Source organism: Phyllostomus discolor, chromosome 11 (assembly GCF_004126475.2).
Source record: "Phyllostomus discolor isolate MPI-MPIP mPhyDis1 chromosome 11, mPhyDis1.pri.v3, whole genome shotgun sequence".
Taxonomy (NCBI): Eukaryota; Metazoa; Chordata; class Mammalia; order Chiroptera; family Phyllostomidae; genus Phyllostomus; species Phyllostomus discolor.
The window spans coordinates 50,828,638-50,853,875 of record NC_040913.2 but is presented as its reverse complement, the minus strand read 5'-3'; the positions used below and the strand labels follow the sequence as shown (position 1 = coordinate 50,853,875).

Sequence of the window (25,238 nt, the reverse complement as noted above, 5' to 3'; positions counted from 1 at the left end):
TGTAGGTTTCCATTTCTATTCCTTCTCTGACTCAAACTCAAGTCCGAGTAGGCCTCATCAACCTACGACAACCTGGGACTTCAAGTCGACATCCTCTCCCAACCTTACTTCGGCAAAACCAAAGAAGACAGCCAAATACCAAGACAGCCAAAAACCGGCCCCAGATGACTTATTGCACAGAGTATCCTACCCAACCAGTCGCCGGCAGGAGGGGCAGCCCTCACCTCTGTGTCCCGCCTTGCTATGACGTCACACAAAGCGCCCGGAAGTGGCAGTCGGGCTGCTTATGTCATCTGGCTGAGACCAGTTGGCTCCTGCTATACAGCACCTCGGAGGAGGAGGGAGGTGGAGCTTCTGTGACCAAGATCATGCCTAATAGCGAGAGGTTTTCTGGGCTGCAGGGACCGCTAGGCTTGGGATGAAAGAAGCAGGGCAGATGCAAGATCTGGAGAGCGCGGGGGCCGGGCGGTCAGTCAGCACCCAGACTGACAGCATGATCGGTGAGTGCTTCAGACTGCTCCCACCACCGCAGCGTTTTGCTCTGTCCTGTTTTTCTGCAGTCCGTTCAACTCCAGGTTCCCTGCCTTCCCCTTCACTGGCAGTTCTGCCCCTGGATGTCTCCTGACCTCCTGGGCGCGTCCATGCTTCATTCAGCGGGATTCCCTAGTCTGGATGCACCTGTTTTCAAAATCGCGCGCTCGCCCCCACCGCTCCACTGCCCCACTGCCCCACTTTAGTTTTCCTCCCTGGACCTATAGCTGGCATCTGGGAAAATGACGAGGCTGGAAATTCCCCGAGCCTGAAAATTTCCCAAGGCGTGCTTTTGACTTGATTTCCAAATTGCGCGAGCAAATGTTTTCGCCACAGAATCTTTCCTATAAGCCAGGCTTTGATTCCCGCTCCTGTGGTCTGATCCAGGCCTTAAGAACCGAAAGCGCCCAGCCGCCTGTAGGACCACTAGTCCCACAGGTGACCTTGGCACGGAGAAATAACAGGGAACCAACACAGGTGACTATGCTATTCACTCAGCTTTTATTAATGTAGAGTCAATCCAAACCTGTACTAATCTAGTAACAATAATAACATCACACAAGAGAATTGGGGGTTAAGGAACCTGAATCCCAGAGTCTTAGCCCACGGCCGAGGAGAGGGCACAGGGGAGACACCACAGCAGGCTGGGGAGCCGTCCGCGCCTTACAAGGCAGAATTTCTGGAGCCAAGTGGGCGGCACAGCAGTCTGGAGATCATCACGGTGTGGTACAGCACCTTGGTATGTGGAGCTCAGCTGTCTCCGTGGTCGTTTGAAGTCCACCCCAATTGTACCTGAAAACATGGCATTTAAGCTGGGAAATACCATGGCTACTGGCCAAAAGCTCCCAGCGCTCTGTGAGTAGGTGTGCCCACATCTTGTGTGTACTGCCCTGGCAGGCATTTGGCATGTTGCCTGGCTGACTTAGTTTCCTTCTTGAGTTAAAATGTCAAGGTTGGTTGGCAGCCATCTTGGTTGACATGAGTGATGCCTTCTTATTTTATATACTTTATCCTATCTCGACCCAAACAACCCCATTTTATTGGTCCTGCTGTCCATAACCACACATCTCACTTTCCTATATTTCAGCTGCTTTACCCTCAGAGATCACTGCATTTGCAGTACCATACTGTAACCACTGCCCTTGCCACAGTCCAAATAAAGCCAGCCAAAGAACATATATGCATAGCCCATGGGCACAGACAACAATGTGATGAAGGTTGGGGTGAGGTTGAGGGGGCTGGGTGGAGAGGGAAAAAGGGGTGGGGAAATGGAGTACATCTGTAATAGTGTCAACAATTTAAAGAAAAAAGAAAAGCTTGCTCCGTGATGACGTAAGATGCAAGGACCTTTCATAACTTCCTTGGATTGTTCCCATAGCTGGTATCTTTTTGTTTCCCCAGCTGTGTGAGGGCTGGAGTAAGAGGTCTTAACTTTGGAAAGTGCCAGAGGAGGTCACCACAAGTGAGGTGGTGGCCAGTTTCCTGATAAAAAAGCACTTTGATTCTCTTCTTTTATCCTTCTCTTCTTCCTGCTAAAGCAGCTGAGCTAAAGCTGCAGCACCCAAGTGGCATGGAGCTTAGTTCCTATTTAAGTCGTTAGCAACATTTTAAAGTGTCTGCCTTCTCTTTTGTAGGTCAAATACCAAGGCTTTCTAAAGTTAACCTTTTCACTCTGCTCAGTCTTTGGATGGAGCTCTTCCCAGCAGTAGAAGCTCGAAGACAAAAATCTCAGGTATATTTTTTTTTCTTAGATAATTCTAACCATTTAGAAAAGATATGGTCTAAATTTTGATTTTATTGCTCTAGTTTATGTCAAAAATGAACTAAAAAACTTTACAATTTGTAAAATATCTTTACAGTTGAGTATGATATTTGTAACTCTTAGCTGAAATAGCTCATAGTTACTGTCTCTGGCTGTGCTATGTTTATCAGATATTAATGGTATTTATATATTGAGTAGGCCAGTTAGATTATTACCTATACCACATAATTGATCACTCCGAGATATACGTTTGCATTTCATCTGGGTAGTTTTTCCCTTCTCTCACCAAACTGTAAATTACTTGAAAATAGAGACCATGACTTATTTTACGTGGTATGACCCTTAGCATATACTGTCATAATAGGTAATCTAAGAATGCGATTGTTCCATGTAAATAGTCTCTTTTCTTTTTTGGATATCAAAAGAGATGATCAAAACAGGTTAGGAATATACTGGAAGAATAATAATAAAAGCTAATGTATTAGAAGTATAGTCAGTCTATATCTTTTCTTTCTCCTGCCCTTAGGGTGGCAGGGTACTCTGTTCTCATCATTTTCCTCCATGTATGGAATAGCATGGTTCTCACCATTTTGGTTTGATAGATTTGGAAGTGTAGATTGTTGTCATTAATTTTTAGGGAGCCAAAGTCATTATGGAAAATAGTATAGATTAGATTAAGCATTTAAGACATTTTTGAAAACAGGAAAAGGGGGAAGAATTACCTATGGCTTCTAACAACATCACTTTAAACATTTTGGTGTTTCTCTTCAATCTTTTTTAAGCATAAGGGTTTTTTTCCTTTTATAAAATTGTACTTGTATTCTGCATATGCTTATTGAAGTTTTCAACTTGCCAATAACTCTATGGAAAGGTTTTTTCAGATTTTCCACAGGAAAACTTTGTAAATCCTTAAATTCTCACATTATGAGGCCATTCATAACCATCCTCTTTCCTTTTTCATTTTTTACTGTGGATGAATTTGTGTGCTTGCCACTGGATATACAAAAAGAAAAGACATAATCTTTACTTTCTAATGTGGACAAAAACAAAGCATTTAAACAAATAAGATACAATTAGGCAGTGGAGTCAATTAAAAATACAAGATGCTACCAAGATTGAGACTGAGGGGCAGTTTCTAAATGTGGAAATGAGGGAAGAATTCACAGGGTAGGTTGCATTTTCATTGACATGAAGAATGAGTTAGTATTTATCCTGGCTCTACATTGTCATTAATAGCTTTGAGAAAATCCTTTTTCTTTCATGGTTTTGAAGTTCTTTATTCTTTGTACTTCTTGATAGCATAATATTATTTTGTGTAAGTAGAAGATTTTCAGGCTCATGGGGTTTTTTGGTTTGTCTCTGTTTCTTTGCAGAAAAAAATTGTTTTTAAGAGACAGAAGCAAATAGTTTATAAACTTAAGACTTTTTAAAAATATATTTGAAAATCTGGGTTTCTTAGTGTGAAGGAAGTAAAAGCTTTGATGTTCTATGTTCTTTCAGCTGGTCTAAAAATAAAGTACATGTGAGACAGGCTAACGAGAAGATGACCAAATTTAATTATATATGTTTACACACACACACACACACACACACGGGAATTCCACATACATGAGAATTTCAGAGACGGAGGTATATATATAATATTCTCAGCTAAAGATGCTATAAAATGCCTTGGGGTATCAGAAGGGAGGAAGGTCATTCTCAAGATTATAAGAGAAAATACTCAGTAATTAGAAGTTTACCCTGTAGATGGTCCATAAAAAGTAATTTCTGGTGATAACTTGTATTATTGGCAAGGCCCCTATTTTAAATTCTTTAAGGGTGAGGTAAAAGTTTCTCGTGAGCCCTCAGGGTCTCGATTGCTTTCAGCTCAAAATAATTTACATGCCAAAGTGACATATATTGGGGAGGCCTGTTCTGAACCCTTCATAGAGATTGAATACTAATTTTGAAGAAACCTTTTAATATCAAGATTTGATCCCATTTTAATTTTTTGTATTGAATATATATTAGTATAATATATATGTGTGTGTATATGTATGTGTTTGTTATTATTTTAATGATTGCATAAGAGTCTATTGTGTGAATGTACCATAAATATTCCTTTATTCCTGGACATTTAAATTGTAATATTTACCAGCCTTAGTGTATTATTAACTAACAGCCACTTCTAAATACAGTAGTCCCCCCTCATCCATGGTTTTGCTTTCTGAAATTTCAATTACCCACAGTCAACCAAAGTTTAAAAATATTAAATGGACTTCCAGCCAAGATGGAGGCATAGGTAGACCCTCTGTGCCTCCTCGCACAAACAAAATAAGGTCAGCAACAATTTATTTATGTATGTATTTATTTATTTATTTTTCAGGCGAGTTAAAAACATTTTACTTTTCTCCTGAGTCACATATAAGTTCACATATGTCCTCTTCACATTGGCACAGGGAGTTTCTACTGTGTGTGGTGTCCCTCACAATTTGCCACCTCCTTTTTTTAAAAAATTTTATTTTAATAGTGGTTCAAGTACAGTTTTCTGTCCTTTACTACCATTTCAGCCCACCCACCCATTCCTCCCCACCTCCCTCCCATTTCCACCACCCCTTGTTTTTGTCCATGTATCCTTTATATTTGTTACTGTAAACCCTTCTGATTCTACCCTGAAATTCCCTTGAAATTCCCTCCCCTCTCCCCTCTGGTCACTGTCTGCCTGTCTCTATTTCCGTGTCTTTGGCTATATTTTGCTTGTTTGTTTTGTTGTTTAGGTTACTGTTAAAAGTGAGATCATATGGTATTTGTCTTTCACCTCCTGGCTTATTTCCCTTAGCATGATGCTTTCCAGCTCCATCCATGCTGTCGCAAAGGGCAGAAGCTCCTTCTTTCTTTCTGCTGCATAGAATTCCATTGTGTAAATGTACCATAGTTTTTTGATCCATTCATTTGCTGATGGGCATCTAGGTTGCTGCCAGCACTTGGCTATTGCAAATTGTGCTGTTATGAACATTGGGGTGTGTAGGTTCTTTTGGATTGGTGTTTCAGGGTTCTTAGGATATAATCCCAGCAGTGGAATTGCTGGGTCAAAAGGCAGATCCATTTTTAGTTTTCTGAGGAAATTCCATACTGTTTTCCACAGTGGTGGTACCAGTCTGCAATCCCACCAACAGTGCACTAGGGTTCCTTTTTCTCTTCAACTTCTCCAACACTTGTTTCTTGTTGCTTTGTTTATGATGCTCATTCTCACTAGTGTGAAGTGGTATCTCATTGTGGTTTTAATTTGCATCTCTTTGATAGCTAGTGATATTGAGCATCTTTTCATGTGTCTCTGGATCCTCTGTGTACCTTCCTTGGAGAAATGTCTCTTCAAGTCCTTTGCCCATTTTTTAATTGGGTTGCTTGTCTTCTAAGAGTGGAGTCGTGTAAGTTCTTTATATATCTTGGAGATCAAACCCTCCTCTGAGGTATCATTGGCAAATGTGTTTTCCCATACAGTTGGATCTCTTTTTTTTTTATACTGTTTTCTTTAGCCTTGCAGAAGCTTTTTATTTTTATGAGATCCCATTTGTTTATTCTTTTCTTTATATCCCTTGCTCTATGGGACATATCAGTAAAAATGTTGCTGTGTGAAATATCTGAGATATTCCTGCCTATGTTCTCCTCTCGGACTTTAATGGTGTCATGGTTTATATTTAAGTCTTTTATCCACCTTGAATTTATTTTTGTGTATGGTGTAAGTTGGTGCTCGAGTTTCATGTTTTTGCACCTAGCTGTCCAGTTATCCCAACACCATTTGTTGAAGAGGCTATTTTTATTCCACTTTATGCTGTTGTCCCCTTGGTCAAATATTAATTGACTATAGAGACTTGGGTTTATTTCTGGGCTCTCTATTCTGTTCCATTGGTCTATGTGTCAGCTCTTATGCCAGTACCAGGCTGTTTTGATTACAGTGGCCTTGTAATACAGTTTAGTATCAGGTATTGTATCCCTCCTACTTTGTTCTTCTTTCTCAAAATTTCAGCAGCTATTCGGGATCATTTATGGTTCCACATAAATTTTTGAAGTGTTTGTTCTATGTCTGTGAAATATGCCATTGTTACTTTAATAGGTATTGCATTGTATGTGTAAATTGCTTTGGGTAGTATGGACATTTTGATGATGTTAGTTCTTCCAGTGCATGAACACCATATATGTTTCCATTTGTTTGTGTCTTCCTTGATTTCTTTCTTCAGTGTTATGTAGTTTTCTGAATACAGGTCTTTTATCTCTTGGGTTAGGTTTATTCCTGGATACTTTATATTTCTTCTTGCTATATCAAATGGGACTTTTTTTCTTGATTTCTGCTTCTGCTGTTTCATTGTTGGTGTACAAAAATGCCTTTGATTTCTGGATATTGACTTTGTATCCTGCTGTTTTGCCAAATTCATTTACTAGGTCAAGCAGTTTTTTGGCCAAGTCTGTAGGATTTTCTATGTACACTCTCATGGCATCTGCTAACAGTGACAGTTTTGTTTCCTCCTTCCCAATCTGGATGCCTTTTATTTCTTTTTCTTGTCTGATTGCTGTGGCTAGGACTTCCAATACTATGTTGACCAGGAGTGCTGAAAGTGGACATCCTTGTCTTCTTCCTGATCTTAGTGGGAAAGCTCTAAGTTTTTGTCCATTGAGTATGATGTTGGCTGTAGGTCTCTCATATATGGACTTGTTATGTTGAGGAATGCTCCCTCTGTTCCCATTTTGCTGAGTATTTTTATCATAAATGGGTGCTGTACCTTATCAAATGCTTTTTCCACATCTATTCATATGATCATGTGATTTTTGTCCTTGCTTTTGTTTATATGATGTATTATGTTTATTGATTTGAGAATATTGAACCATCCTTGCATCCCTGGGATGAATCCCACTTGGTCATGGTGTATGATCTTTTTAACATATTGTTGGATTTGTTTTGGTAATATTTTGTTGAGGATTTTAGCGTCAATGTTCATCAGTGATGTTGGCCTGAAGTTTTCTTTCTTTGTTGTGTCTTGACCTGGTTTTGGGATTAGGATGATGCTGGCTTCATAAAAAGAGTTTGGGAGTCTTCCATCTTCTTGGATTTTTTGAAATAGTCTGTGAAGGATAGGGGTTAGCTCTTCCTTAAATGCTTTGTAGAATTCTCCTGTGAAACCATCAAGTCCAGGCTTTTGTGTTTCAGGAGTTTTATGATTACTGCTTCACTTTCACTTGCTGTTATTGGTCTGTTCAGGCTTTCTGCTTCTTTATTCAGTTTTGGAAGATTATATTTTTCTAGAACTTTGACCATTTCACCTAGGTTTTCAAATTTCTTGGCATGCAGTTCTTGGTAGTAATTTCTTCCAATCCTTTGTATTTCTGTGGTGTCAGTTGTAATCTCTCCTCTTTCATTTCTGATTGTGTTTATTTCGGTCTTCTCTCTTTTTTTCTTGATGAGCCTGCTTAAAGGCTTGTTCATTTTTTTTATCTTTTCAAAGAACCAGCTCCTGGATTCATTGATGCTTAGAATTGTGCTTTTAGTCTCTATGTCATTTAGTTCTGTTCTGATCTGATCTTGGTCATTTCCTTCCTTCTACTTGCTCTGGGCCTTGAGTTCCTGTAGACATAGGGTTTGGTTGTTTGTTTGGAAGGCCTGTATCGCTATGAGCTTTCCTCTCAGGACTGCCTTATGAAACTATATCCCATAAGTTTTAGGTTGTTTTGAGTTCATTTTCATTTGTTTCCAGAAACTTTTTGATTTCTTCCCTAATTTCATTCTTGACCCATTCGTTGTTTCATAGCATGCTATTCAGTCTTCATGATTTTGAGTATTTTGTTTTTTTTTTTCCTTAGGGTGGGTTTTTAGCTTCAGTCCCTTGTGATCCGAAAAGATGCTTGGTATGATTTCAGTTTTCTTGAATTTGTTGAGGCTTGTTTGGTGTCCTATCATGTGGTATATCTTTGAAAATGTTCCATGTGTATTTAGCTTCTTTGGGATGGAGGGCTCTCTCTCTATATATCAGGTAAGTCCATTTCATCTAGGGCATTGTTCAATGCCACAATATCTTTGTTATTTTGTTTGGAAGATCTGTCCATTTTTGAGAGTGGGGTATTAAAATCCACTACTATAATTGTGTTGCTGTCAATATCTTTCTTGAAGTCCTCTAAGATTTTCTTTATGTATTTGTGTGCTCCTATGTTGGGAGCATATATATTTACAATGTTTATGTCTTCTTGATGGATTCTTCCCTTGATTGTTATGAAGTGACCTTCTGAGTCTCTCTGTATGGCCCTTTTTTGGAAGTCTATTTTGTCTGATATGAGTATTGATACCCCAGCTTTTTGTTTCCTATCTGTTTGCTTGGAAAATTTGTTTCCTGCCCTTCACTTTCAGCCTGCATAGGTCTTTTGTTCTCAGGTGGGTCTCTTGTAGGCAGCATATGTGTGGGTCATGCTTTCTTATCCATTCAGCTATTCTATGTCTTTTGATTGGAGCATTTAATCCATTTACATTTAAGGTTATTATTGATAGGTACTTATTCATTGTCATTTATGTACCTCTCTTCCTCTCTCTCTCTCTTTTCCTTTCTTTCCTTAAAGTAGTCCCTTTAGCATCCCTTGCGGAGCTGGTTTGGTGGAGGTGTATTCTTTAGACTTCTTTTCTCTGGGAAGCTTCTTATTTGGCCTTCTGTCTTGATTAAGAGCCTTGCTGGGTAAAGTAGCCTTGGTTGCAGACCTGGTTCTCATTACTTGGAATATTTCTTGCCATTCTTTTCTGGCTTGGGGCATTTCCATTGAGAAGTCAGCTGCTAGCCTTTTTGGCACTCCCTCGTATGTTAATTCCTGTTTCTCCCTTGCTGCCTTTAAGGTATCTCTTTGTCTTGGAATTTTACCATTTTAATTATGATGTGTGTTGAGGTGGGCCTCTTTGGGTTCCTCTTGATTGGGACTCTCTGTGTTCCCTGGATTTGTGTGACTTTTTCTCTCATCAAATTGGGGAAGTTTTCTACCATTACCTTTTCAAATAGGTTTTCTATCCCCTGCTCTTCTTCCTCTCCTTCTGGTATACCCATTATATGGATATTATTACGTTTCACATTGTTTGCATTTGTCTTAATCCCTCTTCATACTTTCTGAGCCTCTTTTCCTTCTCTTGCTCTTTCTGCTTGGTTTTTTCTTCTTTGTCCTCCAATTCACTGAACAGATCTTCTGCTCCATTGATCCTGCTTTTGATTTCTTTTACTGTGTTCTTCAGTTCAGAAATTGTATTTTTAATTTCCTCTTGGGCCTTGTTGATAGTTTCTATTTCCTTTTTCATGTTGATATAGTTTGCAGTGAGTTCATTGTAGTTTCCCTGTAGTTTCTGGTAGCTCATTGTGAGCTTGTTGAGCTTCCTGATAATCATTGCTTTGAACTCAATATCTGATAGTTGAGTTGCCTGTATTTTATTTAGCATTCTCTCTGAGGCTTCCTCCTTTCCCTTCGTTTGGGGATTGTTTCTTTGTTTTCTCATTGTCCGTGAGATTCTTCTTGTTAGTTTCTGTTTCTTAAACTGATCTGTTCTGGTTCTCTGTGATTATGGTGTGAACTTCTGTGGTAGAACCTGTGAGACTCAGTGGTGTAGTCTCGTTCGGGTATCCTGGTGTTCACAGCTTCCCCCTACTCTTTTTTATGATCAGTTGGAGGCGTAAGGCAAAATGGTTTAAGACAGCAAGAAAGTATTCTATGATATTTACTGTAGCAGCTGGTAGAGAAGAGATAGGAGATCCTCTGGCTATGTATAGTGTTAACCATGATCTTCCACCTAACTAGCCACTTTTTAGAAAGGATGGAAAGAAGATAAGACTCTTGTTGGGGAGGGAAGGATTGTGAGTTGGATCTAGAAAGCACTGAGGTTGTGGGAGGTCAGATTCTGAGGTAAGGTGAGAGTAAAGGATAGTAAATAGGTGTAGTGTGTTGAGAGAATAGAGTTAACCACTACAGTAATAGAGTTCAGGAAACCGTGAAATAGGGTAAGATCTGGGAGGGGTGTTATGTAGTGTTTACAATTGTATGCAATAGCTATTATTTACAGTAATAGTAGAGCAACAATCATGACAGAATCTGTGAGATCTAGATAAGAATAGGGAGAATAGAACCTTGAGAGGTGCACTAATGGAACACAAATGCAGTGAAGGACAGTAAATTAGCAATACACTGTGAATGAGATAACAGGGGAAACCTATCAAATGATACAGTATAAGCAGCCAAGCAAAGAAGACAATTCAGAAAGAAGAGGAATACCAAAATACTATTAAAATAAAAAATGTATGAATAATGAAAAAATGATAATACCAATATGCAATAACTTGCAGGTTTGAAAAAAAAAAAACAGAAGATGGAAGGAAGAAGAGATAAAATTGTAAAGAAAGGAAGAAGGAATAACACTAGAAAGAAGGAAAGAGAAGCAAAAGGAATTGAGAGATACAAAAATAATAATAATTAAAAAATAAAAGTTACTTAAAAGAAATCAAACAATCAAACAAAAAAACTTCTTGGTTTCAAACTGGCCAAAGCAGTTTTTCTGGTCTTGCTGGCTTCAGCAGGCTGAGGGGCAGTTGGTATTGCTTTTTTCCCTTCCCATTCGGTGCATACTCTTCCCAGGGCTAGCCTCACATGCTCCCCATAGCCCATCTGGTAGCCCATCTGGTGCCTCTCCACAGGGCCTTGGGTGTGGAATCTGGGCCTTCTTAAGCACGCTCCCTCCAGTTCACAGCTGTGTGCTCTGAGTCTTCCACAAAACACACTCTCCCCAGGTTGTGGACAGAGGCGCACTGCCAGGCCTTTGTTTCACAGGCTGGACTCCTGTGCACACTCTTCCCAGGGCTATTCATGGATGCTCACCGTCCCCGTGTGATTGTCACTCAGTCCTCACTCCCCTCTCTGTGCCTTCAAGCAACCAGGCCTCCCCTGGTGTTGCTCAATCCTTGTTTGGCCAGGGAGGGAGCAGTTGACCCAACTCTACCGAGTGCCCTGAGGCAGACCTGGTAGTGCCGAGCCTGGGGCTACAGCCTCCCTGGTCCCAGCTCTGATCCCTGGGCCCTTGTTATCCTGAAGCTCTCTCTTTACCATCTGGTTTTTCAATGTCTGATACAATTTTTGATCTCCTATTTTCATATATGCTGTGGTACTGTTGGCTGTTTGCTCTGTTCCTGTGTAGATCGGCTAGGTTTTTTCCCATGTGTAGGAGGAAGTGGAATCTGCTCCCTCCTATCACGCTGCCATTTTCTCTCTGCCACCTCCTTTTACCCAGACCTTTGGAAGTTGTAGTGGAACCATACATTTCTTTTTTCTTCTCAACCTAGTCACCTTTTTTAGGTCAGCAACACTTTAGAAACAAGATAAACAACTAGAACTGATGGAAAACTGAACTGGTATGGAAGTCAAACAACCAAGGAGTTAAAATATACACATCCATCCAGACCGGTAGGAAGGGCAGAGTCAGACAGCCAGGCGGAGAGGGGTCAGGGCACAAAAAGCGGTGGCACTGGGCGCGTAAGGCATTCCGGGTGCAAGAGTGCAGCGGGCAGGCCCTAGGCGTGCAAGTGGCTGGCACACCCCAGAAGCGGGGTGGCAATGGGCAGACCCAGTGAGGCAGCAGTTGTGAAGCGAGGCGGCGATTGTGAAGCGAGGCATTGTACGCAAGGCAGCTGGCTATCCAGGCAGTCCTACATTCGAGCGCAGATAAACCAGGCGAAATTGGACAGTGAGACACACCGCGCTACCCAGGGTCCCAGCACCAGGAAGTAGAACCTCAGACACTGATTGAAAATACCTGTGGGGGTTTAGGCGCCGGGAGAGACTCCCAGCCTCATGGGAGAGTGTGTTGGAGAGACCCATGGGGTCCTAAAATGTGCACAAGCCCACCCACACAGGAATTAGCACCAGAAAGGCCCAATTTTCCTGGGGGAAGCGGCGGAAGGGACTGAAATCCAACAGAGAGAGGAGCAAGCACCATTGTTCCCTCTCAAACTCCGTCCCCGCACATAGCATCACAACTCAGCAAAGTGGGTTGCTCCATCCTGGTGAACACCTAAGGCTCCACCCCTCGTACGTAATAGGCATGACCAGACTACCCACCCAGAAAAAGATGGCTCAAATGGAAGAACAGATCAAAGCCCCAGAGCCAATACATCTAGGAGACCAGGAGATACCCAACCTATCAGACACATAGTTCAAAGCACTGGTGATCAGGATGCTCATAGAATTGGTTGAATATGGTCACAAATTAGATAAATAAAGGCTACGCTAAGTGAAATGAAGGAAAATGCAGAGGGAACCAATAGTGATGGAAAGGAAACTGGGACTCAAATCAATGGAATGGACCAGAAGGAAGAATGAAACAACCAAACAGAAAAGAATGAAGAAATAAAAATTCAAAAAAAAATGAGGAGAGGCTTAGGAACCTCCAGGACATCTTGAAATGCTCCAACATCCAAATTATAGGGGTACCAGAAGGGGAAGAGGAAGACCAAGAAGTGGAAAAGTTATTTGAACAAATAACAAAGGAGAAATTCACCAATCTGACAAAGGAAAGAGGCTTGCAGGAAGTCCAGGAAACTCAGAGAGTCCCAAAGAAGTTGGACCCAAGGAGGAACACACCAAGACACATCATAATTACATTAGCTAAGGTAGAAGTAAAGGAGAGAATCCTAGAAGCAGCAAGAGATAAGGAGACAGTTACCTACAGAGGAGTTCCCATCAGACTGTCAGCTGATTTCTCAAAAGAGACCTTGCAGGTAAGAAGCGACTGGAAAGAAGTATTCCAAGTCATGAAAGGCAAGGACCTACATCCAAGATTGCTCTACATAGCAAAGCTTTCATTTAGAATGGAAGGGCAAATAAAGTGCTTCTCAGATAAGGTCAAGTTAAAGGGGTTCATCATCACCAAGCCCTTTTTATATGAAATGTTAAAGGGACTTATTTAAGGAAAAGAAGATAAAAAACATGTTCAGTAAAAAGACCGCAAAGTCATGATCAATAACAACCACACCTAAAACAAAAACAAAAAGAAACTAAGCAAACAACTAGAATAGGAACAAAACCACAGAAATGGAGATCACATGGAGGGTTACCAACAGGGGGGTGGGAGGAGGAGAGAGGGGAAACAGGTACACAGAATAAGTAGCATAGATGGTAGGTAGAAAATAGACGGGGAGAGCAAGATAGTATGGGAAATGTAGAAGCTAAAGAACTTATGACCCAGGGACATGAACTAAAGGGGGGAATGTGGGTGGAAGGGGGTGTGCAGTTTGGAGGGGAATGAAGGTGGAGAAATGGGACAACTGTAATAGCATAATCAATAAAATATATTAAAAAAGAAAAAATGAAAATGAAAATTTCAGAAAAAAAATTACATGCTGTTTTAAGTAGCATGATAAAATTTCTTGCCACCCTGCCTAGAATATCAGTCCACGCTGCACATGTTACCCTCCTGTTAGTCACTTAATAGCCATCTGAGTTATCAGATAGACTGTTGTAGTATCACAGTGCTTGTGTTCAAATAACCCTTATTTTACTTAATAATGCCATATTCAGATAATTTTTATTAAAGTATGTTGTTATAATTGTTCTATTTTATTATTGTTGTTAATCTCTTATTGTGTCAAATGTACAAATTGAACTTTATTTTAGGAATGTATATACAGGAAAAACATAGTAGATATGAGGTTTGGTATTATCTGTGGATTCAGGCATCTACTGGGGGTCGTGTAACATATCTCCTATGTATAAATGGGGGACTTATGTATAACTGAGATCTGTGATTTTCTGTTATCAAATATATATACTGTATGGGTGCTCCTTGGGGATTTTTCAGTAAGATATATACCAAGTATAAAAACTAATAACTTTTAAGAATCCTGCCCAACAGTAGATAAATGAGTGGGAGAGAAAGTATTTTTGAGTCGTCTGGGGGAAAAACATAATGAAAAGTTTTGGACTGGAAATTAAGCACTGTTGAAAATGCCTGTCACTTAAAAGTAATTCTCTCTTGTAAGGGTTATAGTGTTTCATTTTAGTTAAGTTAGAGTATTTAAACTATCTAAATATTACTGTAGTATAAGAATTAGGATAACTGTGCTGGTGGGAAGACAGACTAGTGCAGCCACTGTGGAAAACAGTATGGAATTTCCTCAGAAAACTAAAAATAGAACTGCCTTTTGACCCAGCAATTCCATTACTGGGGTTATATCCTAAGAACCCTGAAACACCAATTCAAAAGAACCTACGCGCCCCAATGTTCATAGCAGCACAATTTACAATAGCCAAGTATTGGAAGCAACCTAAGTGCCCATCAGTAAACAAGTGGATCAAAAAACTATGGTACGTTTACACAATGGAATACTATGCAGCAGAAAGTAAAAAGGAACTCTGACCCTTTGGGATAGCATGGGTGGAACTGGAGAGCATTATGCTAAATGAAATAACCTGGGCAATGAAAGACAAATACCATATGATCTTACCTGTAAGTGGAACCTAATCAACAAAACAAACGAGTAAAATATAATCAGAGCAATTGAAATATAGAAGAAACCAATAGTAACCAGAGGGGTGTGGGGAGAGGAATAACAGGGAAAAATAGGGGAATCACATCAAGGAATATAATTAAAGGACCCATGGACAAATCCAAAGGGGATAGGATCAAGTGTGGGAGGCAGGGATGGGTGGGGTCAGGGTGGGGGGAAAATGGAGACAACTGTACTTGAACAACAATAAAATAATAGAATAGAGTAGAATAGAATAGAATAGGGTAACTTCATTGTTCCCTCATTTGTTTCTGTATATATCACACATTGTCCCTCCCAACTCTTCTCATTTTTTCCTCCGCTACCTTATTTTCATTATTAAGGGTCTTACTGTAATTTTCCAAAACAGAAGCAGTGTGGCATAATGAGTGAGGCAACAGATTTGAGGCTCAGATTCTGGCTTATCCACTTATTAGCTATGTGACCATGGTTCAGTTATGTAAACTTTCTCAGTGACAATTTTCTGTTTGTAAAATGGGAACAGTAGTAGCTACTTTGTAAAGTTGTCAGGATTAAATGAGTTGATTTAGGGCTTGGTACATGTAAATACTCAATGTTAAGTACTGTTATTATTATAACTCATATAATCATCACCACTACTAATATCGACAGCCCTATCATTTCACTACCAACATTATCACTTCCATCTTCTCTTCTTTTGGAACAGAAACCTCATTCCCAGGACATGGCCTTTCTTATAGACTACTTAGATGTTACTCCTTTTCTAGCATCCAGCATTTGTTTCATAAGACTAAGAAATGGCCGTTCACCAAGTTTGACATTCCAACTCTCAAACTTTCTCGAGTTTGTTACAAATACTCTCTACATTGGGACTTACAGAATTCTGCTTTATCATCCTGTCTTAATCACCTACTTACTTCATAGTCACTTGCCTGTGTTCATAAATTATAAGCTCTATAAGGTCCGCATCCTGAGCAACTAGGTCTATGGCTGCCATATAGCAAGTATTCAATAAATGTTTGTTGAATTAATAGATTAAGGAGTTTGGCCCTGGCTCAGAGGTTTCTACTTCAAGTTTTGCCTTTAGGCAAAACCTAAAGATTTATGGACATATCTGTATTAGTGTCCTATTGCTGCTATAACAAATGACCAGAAAAGTTGGTGGCTTAAAACAACACCTATTTAGTTCTGGAAGTCAGGACCAGAATGGATCTCACTAGGCTAAAGTCAAAATATGGGCAGGCTCATTTATTGTGGAAGTTCTGGGAGAATCCATTTCCTTGTCTTTTCCAGCTATTAGAGGCTGTCCACATGCTTTGGACAATGGAACCCTTCCACCATCTTCAAAATCAGCAATAGCAAGCACAAGTCTTATGTTTCATCACTCTGACACTGACTCTCTGCCTCCTTCTTTCACTTATAAAGACTTCTGTAATTACATTGGACTGACCCACATAATACAGAATAATCTCTCCTACTCAAGGTCAGATGATTAGCAGCCTTACTTCCATCTGTAAAACTTGCCAAGGTAACATAACACAGGCACAGGCTCCAGGAATTGGGACAAGTAGGTCTTCGAGAGGCCATTATTCTGCCAACTACAATCCATATCTAATGCTTTTACTACATAGTTTTTTTCCAAATCTAGTTAATTTACACTGATAAAGGGGAATAGTGATTCCCCTCTAGTCCTTTTTAGTGCTGGCCATATTCTGGACTTTTCCACTGCTCAAAACTATTCTGATTTTAGACTTCTGCTCAAGATGGAAGCATAGGTAAACACAGCTCTCCCTCTCACACAACCACATCAGAATTACAACTAAAATATAGAACAACCATCACTCAGAACCGTCAGAAATCAAGTTGAATGGAAGTCTGACGACTATGGAATTAAAGAAACCACATCCATCCAGATTGGCAGCATGGGTACAGATGTGAAACAGGCTGGTTCCAAATCCACGTTTGGTAGATGCAGATCAGAAAGGATATCTTGGGAGTGAGGAGTACAAGCCCCACACCAGACCTCCTAGCCCAGGGTTCCAGTGCTAGGAAGATAAGTCCCCATAACTTCTGGCTGCAAAAAACAGCTGGATCGGTGGGAAAAACTTCTAGAGTCCCAAGCAGTTCCTGTTAAACAACGCACACAGAGACTTATTAAGACTTGCTCCCTTTGAGCCCCAGCACTGGGGTAAGAGTTCCAAAGGCACCAGTGGAGAAACTGATGTGTCTGGCATCAAGACGAGTGTTGGGGGACAGCTATTTCCCAGGAAAAATAATGGGCTGAAGCCATTATCTATTTCTTGAACCCTCCCACCACAGAACCACAGAGCCAGCAGGTTGCTGCAATATCTGAGACTGCATCAACCTAGCTAATACTGTTCCACCCTGGAGATCCCCAGAGACTCTGTCCCACCCAACTTACTGTCTCACCCAAGCTATGTTTCCATATGATGGTTGCATGCTTCACAACTTCCTAGGTCCACTCAAATAAGCAACAGCAAGCCTCAGTAATGCCCTAGCCCTTGTACCTGTTGCTAGTTGGCCCCAGGTCCACCACTACCAGCAGTCAGGCTAAATTCACAGCTTGGTTTTGCCTCAAATCAACAAGCCCAGCACAAGTAGCAGCCATCTCAGGTTGCTTTATAGCTCAGGAAGGGTGACTCTGGGCAAAACACAGGTAGAGATTGGCTTTGGGTACGCCACCTGAGAAATCCCAGAGTCTGAGCTCCCAGTGGACAGCTACAGACCATGTTGAGCACCATCACCGTGACCTGACACCTCTGAGCCTCCATGGAAATCACAAGTAGGTGGTCAGTGGTCACAGACAGTCCTTGCAGCTGACTAGCCTTAGTAAATCCCTCCCACTGATCTACCAACAACAATCAAGGCTCAACTATAAGAGGAGGGTATACTCAACCCACAAAAAGGGTGCACCTTGAGGACCCAGCTCTGGTGATAGGGAAGCTATGCCACTGGACATTACAGGACACCTACTACATTAGGCCATGCTACCAAGAAAGGGAGTCATAACAGCTCTACCTAATTCACAGAAAGAAACACAGGGAGGTTGCCAAAACGAAGAAACAAAGAACCATGGCTCAAATGAAAGAGCAGATCAAACTCCAGAAAGAGCTAAACAAAATAGAGAAAATGAATCTATACATGTATAGTCCAAAACACTGGTTATAAGGATGCTCAAAGAACTTAGTGAAGACCTCAACAGAATAAGGAAGTTCTAGATAGAAATGAAAGATTCACTAATTGAAGTAAAGAACAATTTACAGGAAAACAATTGTGGGATGGATGAAGTTCAGAATCAAATCAATGATTTGGAACATAAGGAAACAAAAAATAAGCAATCAGAACAATAAGAAGAAAAAGGAATTAAAAAAAATAAGGATAGTATAATCAGCCTCTGGGACAACTTCAGGAGGTCTAACATTCACATCATAGGAGATGCCAGAAGGAGAATAGAAAGAACAAGAAATTAGAAATCTACTTGTAAAAATAATGAAACAAAACTTCCCTAATTTAGTGAAGGAAATAGTTGTGCAAGTCCAGGAAGCACAGAGAGCATCAAACAAGATGAATGCAAAGAGTCCCACTCCAAAATATGTAATTAAAATGCCAAAGGTTAAAAATAAAGAGAGAATCTTAGAAGCAGCAAGAGAAAAGCAGTTAGTTATCTACAGGGGAATTCCCATTAGACTGTCAGCTGATTTCTCAAAGGAAACTTTGCAGGCTAGAAGTGATTGGCAAGAAATATTCAAAATCAAGCAAAATGGAGACATACTGCCAAGACTGCTTTTCCCAGCAAAGCTATCATTTAGAATCAAAGGACAGATAACGATCTTCCCAGACAAAAAAAAAAAACCAAACTAAAGGAGTTCATCATCACCGAGCCATTACTATATGAAATGTTATAGGGACATATTTAAGAAAAAGATCAAAATTGTGAACAATAAAATAGCAACAAATACAAATCTATCAACAACTGAATCTAAAAATAAACTAAGCAAGTGAGAAAAACAGAGACAGAATCATGGATACAGAGAACAGTTTGATGGTTGTCAGATGGGAGGGTGTGCGTGTAGGGGAATAACTGAAGATGTGAGGGGATTAAGAAGTACAAATAGGACAAAAGCCCTGGACTGGATGTTTCACAGGAGAATTTTTACAAAACATTTACAAGAAACTATTTTTGCTCCATTTTATGCTGCTGCCCCCTTTGTCAAATATTAATTGACCATAGAGACTTGGGTTTATTTCTGGGATCTCTATTCTGTTCCATTGGTCCATGTGTCTGCTCTTATGCCAGTATCATGTTGTTTTCATTATAGTGGCCTTGTAATACAGTTTCATTTCAGGTACTGTGATCCCTCCTGCTTTGTTCTTCTTTCTCAAAATTGCTGCAGCTATTCAGGGTATTTATGGATCCATATAAATTTTTAAGTGTTTGTTCTATATCTATGTAATATGTCATTGGTACTTGAATATGTGTTGCACTGAATCTATAAATTGATTTGGGCAGTATGAACATTTTGACAATATTAATTCTTCCAATTCACGCACATGATATGCTTCCATTTGTTTGTACCTTCTTTAATTTCTTTCTTTAGTGTTGTGTAGTTTTCTGAGTACAGGTCTTTTATCTCCTTGGTTAGGTTTATTCCTAGGTACTTTATTTTTCTTGTTGCTATACCAAATGGGATTTTGTTCCTGATTTCTGTTTCACTGACAGTATACAAAAACTGCCTTTGATTTGTAAATATTGACTTTGTATCCTGCTGCTTTGCCAAATTCATTTATAAGGTCGAGTAGTTTTTTGATGGAGTCTATAGGATTTTCCTTGTACGCTATCATGTCATTTGCAAACAGTGACCATTTTGATTCTTCTGTTCCAATCTGGATGCCTTTTATTTCCTTTTCTTGTTTGACTGCTGTGACCAGGACTTCCAATACTATATTGAATAGAAGTGGTGAAAGTGGAGAACCTTGTCTTGTTCCCGAACTTAGTGGGAAAGCTCTTAGTTTTACCCAGTGATAATGATGTTGGGTCTAGGTCTCTCATATATGGCTTTTATTATGTTGAGGTATGTTCTTTCCATTCCCACTTTGCTGAATGTTTTTATCATAAATGGGTGCTGTACCTTAACAAATGCTTTTTCTGCATCTATTGATATGATCATGTGATTTTTGTCATTCGTTTTGTTTATTTAATATATTATGTTTATTGATTTGCAAATATTGTACCATTCTTGAATCCCTGGGTTGAATCCCACTTGATCACAGTGTATGATCTTTCTAAAGTATTGGCATTTGCAGTTTGCCAATATTTCTTTGAGGATTTTAGCATTATTGTTCATCAGAAATATTGGCCTGACGGTTTTTTTTTTCTTTGTTATATCTTTATCTCGTTTTGGGATTAGGATGATTCTGGCTTCATAAAAAATGTTTGGGAGTTTTCCATCTTCCTGGATTTTTGGAATAATCTTAGAAGGATAGGGGTTAGCTGTTTCTCAGATGCTTTGTAGAATTCTCCTGTGAAAGCATGTGGTCCAGGGCTTTTGTGTCTTGGGAGTTTTTTGATTACTGCTTCAGTTTTGTCTGCTGTTATTGGTATGTTCAGGCTTTCTGCTGCTTCTTCATTCAGTTTGGAAGATTATACTTTTCTAGAAGTTGCCCATTTCACCTAGGTTTTCAAATTTCTTGGCATATAGGTCTTCATAGTAATTTCTTCCAACCTTTGTATTTCTGTGGTATCAGTTGTAATCTCTCTTTTTTCATATCTGATAGTATTTATCTGCGTCCTCTCTCTTTTTTTCTTGATGAGCCTGCTTAAAGGCTTGTTCATTTTGTTTATCTTTTCAAAGAACCAGCTCCTGGATTCATTGATGCTTAGAATTGTGCTTTTAGTCTCTGTGTCATTTAGTTCTGATCTGATCTTGGTCATTTCCTTCCTTCTACTTGCTCTGGGTTGTCTTTGTTGTTGTTCCTCGAGTTCTTGTAGGCATAGAGTTGGGTTGTTTATTTGAAATGTTTCTATCTTTTTTAGGTAGGCTTGTATCACTATGAACTTCCCTCTCAGAACTGCCTTCACTGTGTCCCATACATTTTGTGTTCCTGTGCGTTCATTTTCATGTTTCCAGAAATTTTTTTGATTTCTTCCTTGATCTCATTCTTGACCCATTCATTGTTTAATAGTATGCTAGTCAATCTTCATGAGTTTCAGTGCTTTAGATTTTTTTTCCTTGAGATTGGTTTCTGGTTTCAGTCCCTTGTAGTCAGAGAAAATGCTTGATATGATTTCAGTTTTCTTAAATGTGTTGAGGCTTGTTTTGTGGCCTATCATGTGGTCTATCATTGAAAATGTTCCATGTGTGTTTAAGAAAATGTGTATTTTGCCTCTTTGAAATGAAAGGCTCTATATATATTGGTTAAGTCCATTTGATCTAGGACATTGTTCAGTGCTGCAATATCTTTGTTCATATTTTGTTTGGTAGATTTATTCGTTTTTTATAGTAGAGTGTTGAAATCTCCTACCATAATTGTGTTGCTGTCGATATATTTCTTGAAGTCCTCCAATTTTTTTTTCATGTATTTGGGTGCTCCTATCTTGGGTGCATATAAATTTACACTGTTTATGTCTTCTTGGTGGATTCTTCCCTTGAGTATTATGAAGTGACCTTCTGGGTCTCTTTTTATGGCCCTTTTTTTGAAAGCTATTTTGTGTGATATGAGTATTGCTAACCCGGCTTTTTTTCCCTGTCCAGTTGCTTGGAAAATTTGTTTCTAGCCCTTCACTTTCAGTCTGTGTAAGTCTTTTTTTTCTGAGGTGGGTCTCCTGGAGGCAGAACATGTGTGTGTCATGCTTTCTTATTCATTCATCTATTCTATGTCTTGTGATTGGAGCATTTCATCCATTTATGTTTAAGGTTATTATCGATAGGTACTTATTCATTGCCAGTTTTTTGTACCTGTGTTTCTTTCTCTCTCTCACTCTTTTCCTTCCTTTTCTTAAAGCATTCCTTTAGCATCTCTTGCAGAGCTCCTTTGATGGAGGTGTATTCTTTTAGACTTCTTTTTTTCTGGGAAACTCCTTATTTGGCCTTCCATGTTAGTTGAGAGCTTTGCTGGATAGAGTAGTTGTGATGAAGGCCTCTGCTTCTCATAATTTGGAATATTTCTTACCATTTTCATCTGGGTTGGAGTGTTTCCATTGAGAAGTCCGCTGCTAGTCTCATCAGGGTCCATTGTATGTTACTTCCTGTTTCTCCCTTGCTGCCTTTAAGATTCTCTCTTTGTCTTGGAATTTTGCTATTTTAATTATGGTCTGTCTTGAAGTGGGCCTCTTGGAGTTCATCTTGATTTGGACCCTCAGTGTTTCCTGGATTTGTGTGACTTTTTATCTCATCAAATTAGGGAAGTTTTCCATCATTACTTTTTCAAACAGGTTTTCTATCCCTTGTTCGTCTTCTCCTTCTGGTATCCCTATTATACATATATTATTACATTTCATGTTGTCTTGCAGTTTCCTCACCACTTGTTCATTCTTTCTGAGTCTGTTTTCCAACTCCTACTCTTTCTGTTATTTTTTTCTACTTTGTCCTCCAGCTCACTGTTTTGATCCTCTGTATCATCCAGTCTGTAATTTTTTCTAATGTGTTGTATTTCCAAGATTTTATTGTTCATTTCCTCCTGGTTTTTGTTTGTAGTTTCTATTTCCTTTTTCATACTGTTGTAGTTTTCGCTCAGTTCCTTGTAGTTGTCTGTGAGTCCCTTGAGCAACTTTATAACCATTATTTTGAATTCTATGTCTGATAATTTGCTTTACCTCTATTTCATTTAGCTCTTTCAGTGGGGAGTCTTCCAGTCTTTTTGATTGCATGTTCTTTTTTGTCTCCCCATTTTAGATGACTCTTTTTGTTTGTTTCTACTCTTATTGATTTTTGCTTTGCCAGCTGTCTTTGTAGGGTGAACTTCTAGGTAGGAATTCTATGGGGTACAGGGGTGTGGACTCTTTGATCTTCTTGTCTGGATGCTCTAGGTTTGCCCTTTCTTCTGTTTGTGTGGGCTTTTGTTGTACTTGTGTTTTTACCTTTTGGTTTTTCCTTTGTTGGTGGTTTCTCTCCTCCAGTAGGTGTACTGATGTTTGTAGCTCCCACCTATTCTTATATGTGATCAGTGGCAGGGGGTAGGCAAAATGGATTAAGACAGCAGGAGAGTATTTTTTGAGATTTAAAGTACTAGGAAGTAGGGAAGAGACAGGTGATTCTTTGGTTAAATATAGCATTAACTGTGCTATTTCACCCAACTAGCCACTTTTTATCAAAGGTAAAAGAGAGATAAGACTCTTGTTAGAGTGGAGGAGGATTGTGAGCTGAATCCAGAAAACAGAACTTTTACAAGGTTAGATGAGGAGATATTGTGAGAATAAAGGATGGGAAATAGGCATAGTGTGGGAGAAAATAGAGTTAATCAGAATGATAATAAAGCTGAGGAATAAAGTGATGTGGGCTAAGATCAGGAAGGGTTGGTGTGTAGTATGTACAATTGTATGGAACAACAACTATTTACAGTAGTACTGGAACAACAGTAATATGATGAGAAATATATGATTTGAATAACCAGAATAGAAAATACATGATCAAGAGTAGTATGTTTGGAACATGAGTGAAGTGAAAGAAGGAAAATTAAAATACAATAAAGAGAGAATAAGGGAAACCAGTTAAGTAATGCAATTGAACAGACAAATAAAATGAGGAAAACTAAACAAAAGAGAAATTTAAAAAATACTAATAAAATAAAAGTGGTAAAATAATGAAAAAATAATAACAATACACATAAACAATAAAATGCCAGCTGTATGGGATAGCAAAGTGACATTTGTCTCAGTTTCTCATTTTTAGGGGTTAGCCTTGTGCTGTCCCTTTGGATCTGTTTCTGGACTCTTCGTAACTCCATGTCTTATTGTTTCATTTTGGGGAAGAAAAAAAAGGAAAAAAATAAGCCTTCTGCTGATTTTAAAGCTATTCAGCAAGTTTTGCTGTTCTTCATCGATGCCACAGGAAGTGGTGGGCCTTCACTTTTCTCCCTTCCTATGGTTTTGAGACGATCGGGACTAGGTCTGGGCCACAATATTCACAGTTGGCCAGCCTCTGGCCCAGGTCCTCTGTCAGCTGCCAGGGTCAAATCAACCACTTAGTCTCTAGGTATACAGCATGAGTCAATCTTGGGCATGCTGTTCCACTCAACCACTTAGTCTCGGGTGCGTGGCTAATCAGCCACTCAGTGTCTGAGCATGCAGCAAGAATCAGTCTCAGGTGCACTGTTCCACTAAACCACTGAGCCTCTGGGTGCGCTGTGTGTGACAAGCTTGCACGCGTGGTTCAGCTCAGCCACTCAGGCTCTGAATGCTCACTGTGAGCAAGCTTGGACGTTCACTTCCTCTCAACTACTCAGTCTCTGTGCACATGCTGCTGAAATCACCCAGGGGCGAGCTAGCTGCTGCTTGAGAGTTCCTTACAAAGCAGCTCCCCACGGTTCTTAATAAGTGCATAGCTTTACACAGCCCAACTTTCCAACCAGTCCAGACACTATCTGAGTCAGGGTCTAACATGGCCCAATTCCTCCCTTCTCCAGATGTCATCCAGCACCCCAATTTCTCTGGTGCCTTTGTCCACAGTCCCAGTGGATGTATACTGCCTCTGTTTGTCTCCCAGTTCGACCCTATTCCTCCCAGTGACTTCCAGCATCCTGGTCCTCCTGTGCTGGGCTGCCTCCCTGCTATGGTATGGTAGGGAGCTCGTAATCAAACTCTCCTCCCCATATCCTGTGGCAGGTACTGGGCCGGGAACCACAGTGGCCTAGGTCCCTGTGCAGATCCCAGGGACCTTACCGTCCCAGCCCAATCTCCTCACTGTCTGTTTTTCAATGTCTTCTATGCTGGGATGCCATTGGCTGTTGACCTTGTTCCTCAGAAGATCAGCTAGGTGTTCCAGCTGTGCACAGGGAGAACTGGGCTCCACTCCCACCTACTTCACCACTGTCTTCTGCATCTGAGTGCATTTCAGCGTATGATCTTTTTAACATATTGCTGGATGTGGTTTCACAATATTTTATTGAGGATTTTAGCATCTGTGTTCATCAGCAATTATTGGCCTATAGTTTTCTTTCTTTGTTGTGTCTTTGTCTGGTTTTGGGTTTAGAATGATGCTGGCTTCATAAAAGGAATTTGGGAGTCTTCCCTCTTCTTTAATTTTTGGAATAGTCTGAGAAAGATAGGGGTTAGCTCCTCCTTAAATATTTTGTAAAGTTCTCCTGTGAAAGTGTCCAGTCCAGGGCTCTTGTGTGCCAGGAGTTTTTTGATTACTGCTTCAATTTCATCAGCTGTTATTTCTCTGTTTAAGATTTCTGCTTTTACTTGATTTGGTTTT

General features: G+C 39.8%; 1 protein-coding gene across 5 annotated transcripts in view; it reads left to right on the top strand.

The window, feature by feature from the left end:
- The first annotated feature begins 271 nt into the window (after positions 1–271).
- CDADC1 (cytidine and dCMP deaminase domain containing 1) overlaps positions 272–25,238 on the top strand; it is a 105,649-nt gene continuing 80,682 nt past the window's right edge. The window contains exons 1-2 of one of the 5 annotated variants that reach the window (XM_036011388.1): positions 272–500; positions 2,166–2,263. In XM_036011388.1, coding sequence (XP_035867281.1) covers positions 419–500; positions 2,166–2,263 — 180 coding nt within the window. In that variant the 5' untranslated portion in view covers positions 272–418. The remainder of the gene's footprint in view (positions 501–2,165; positions 2,264–25,238) is intronic. The other 4 variants (XM_036011385.1, XM_028526496.2, XM_036011387.1 and 1 more) reach the window with 4 other exon arrangements.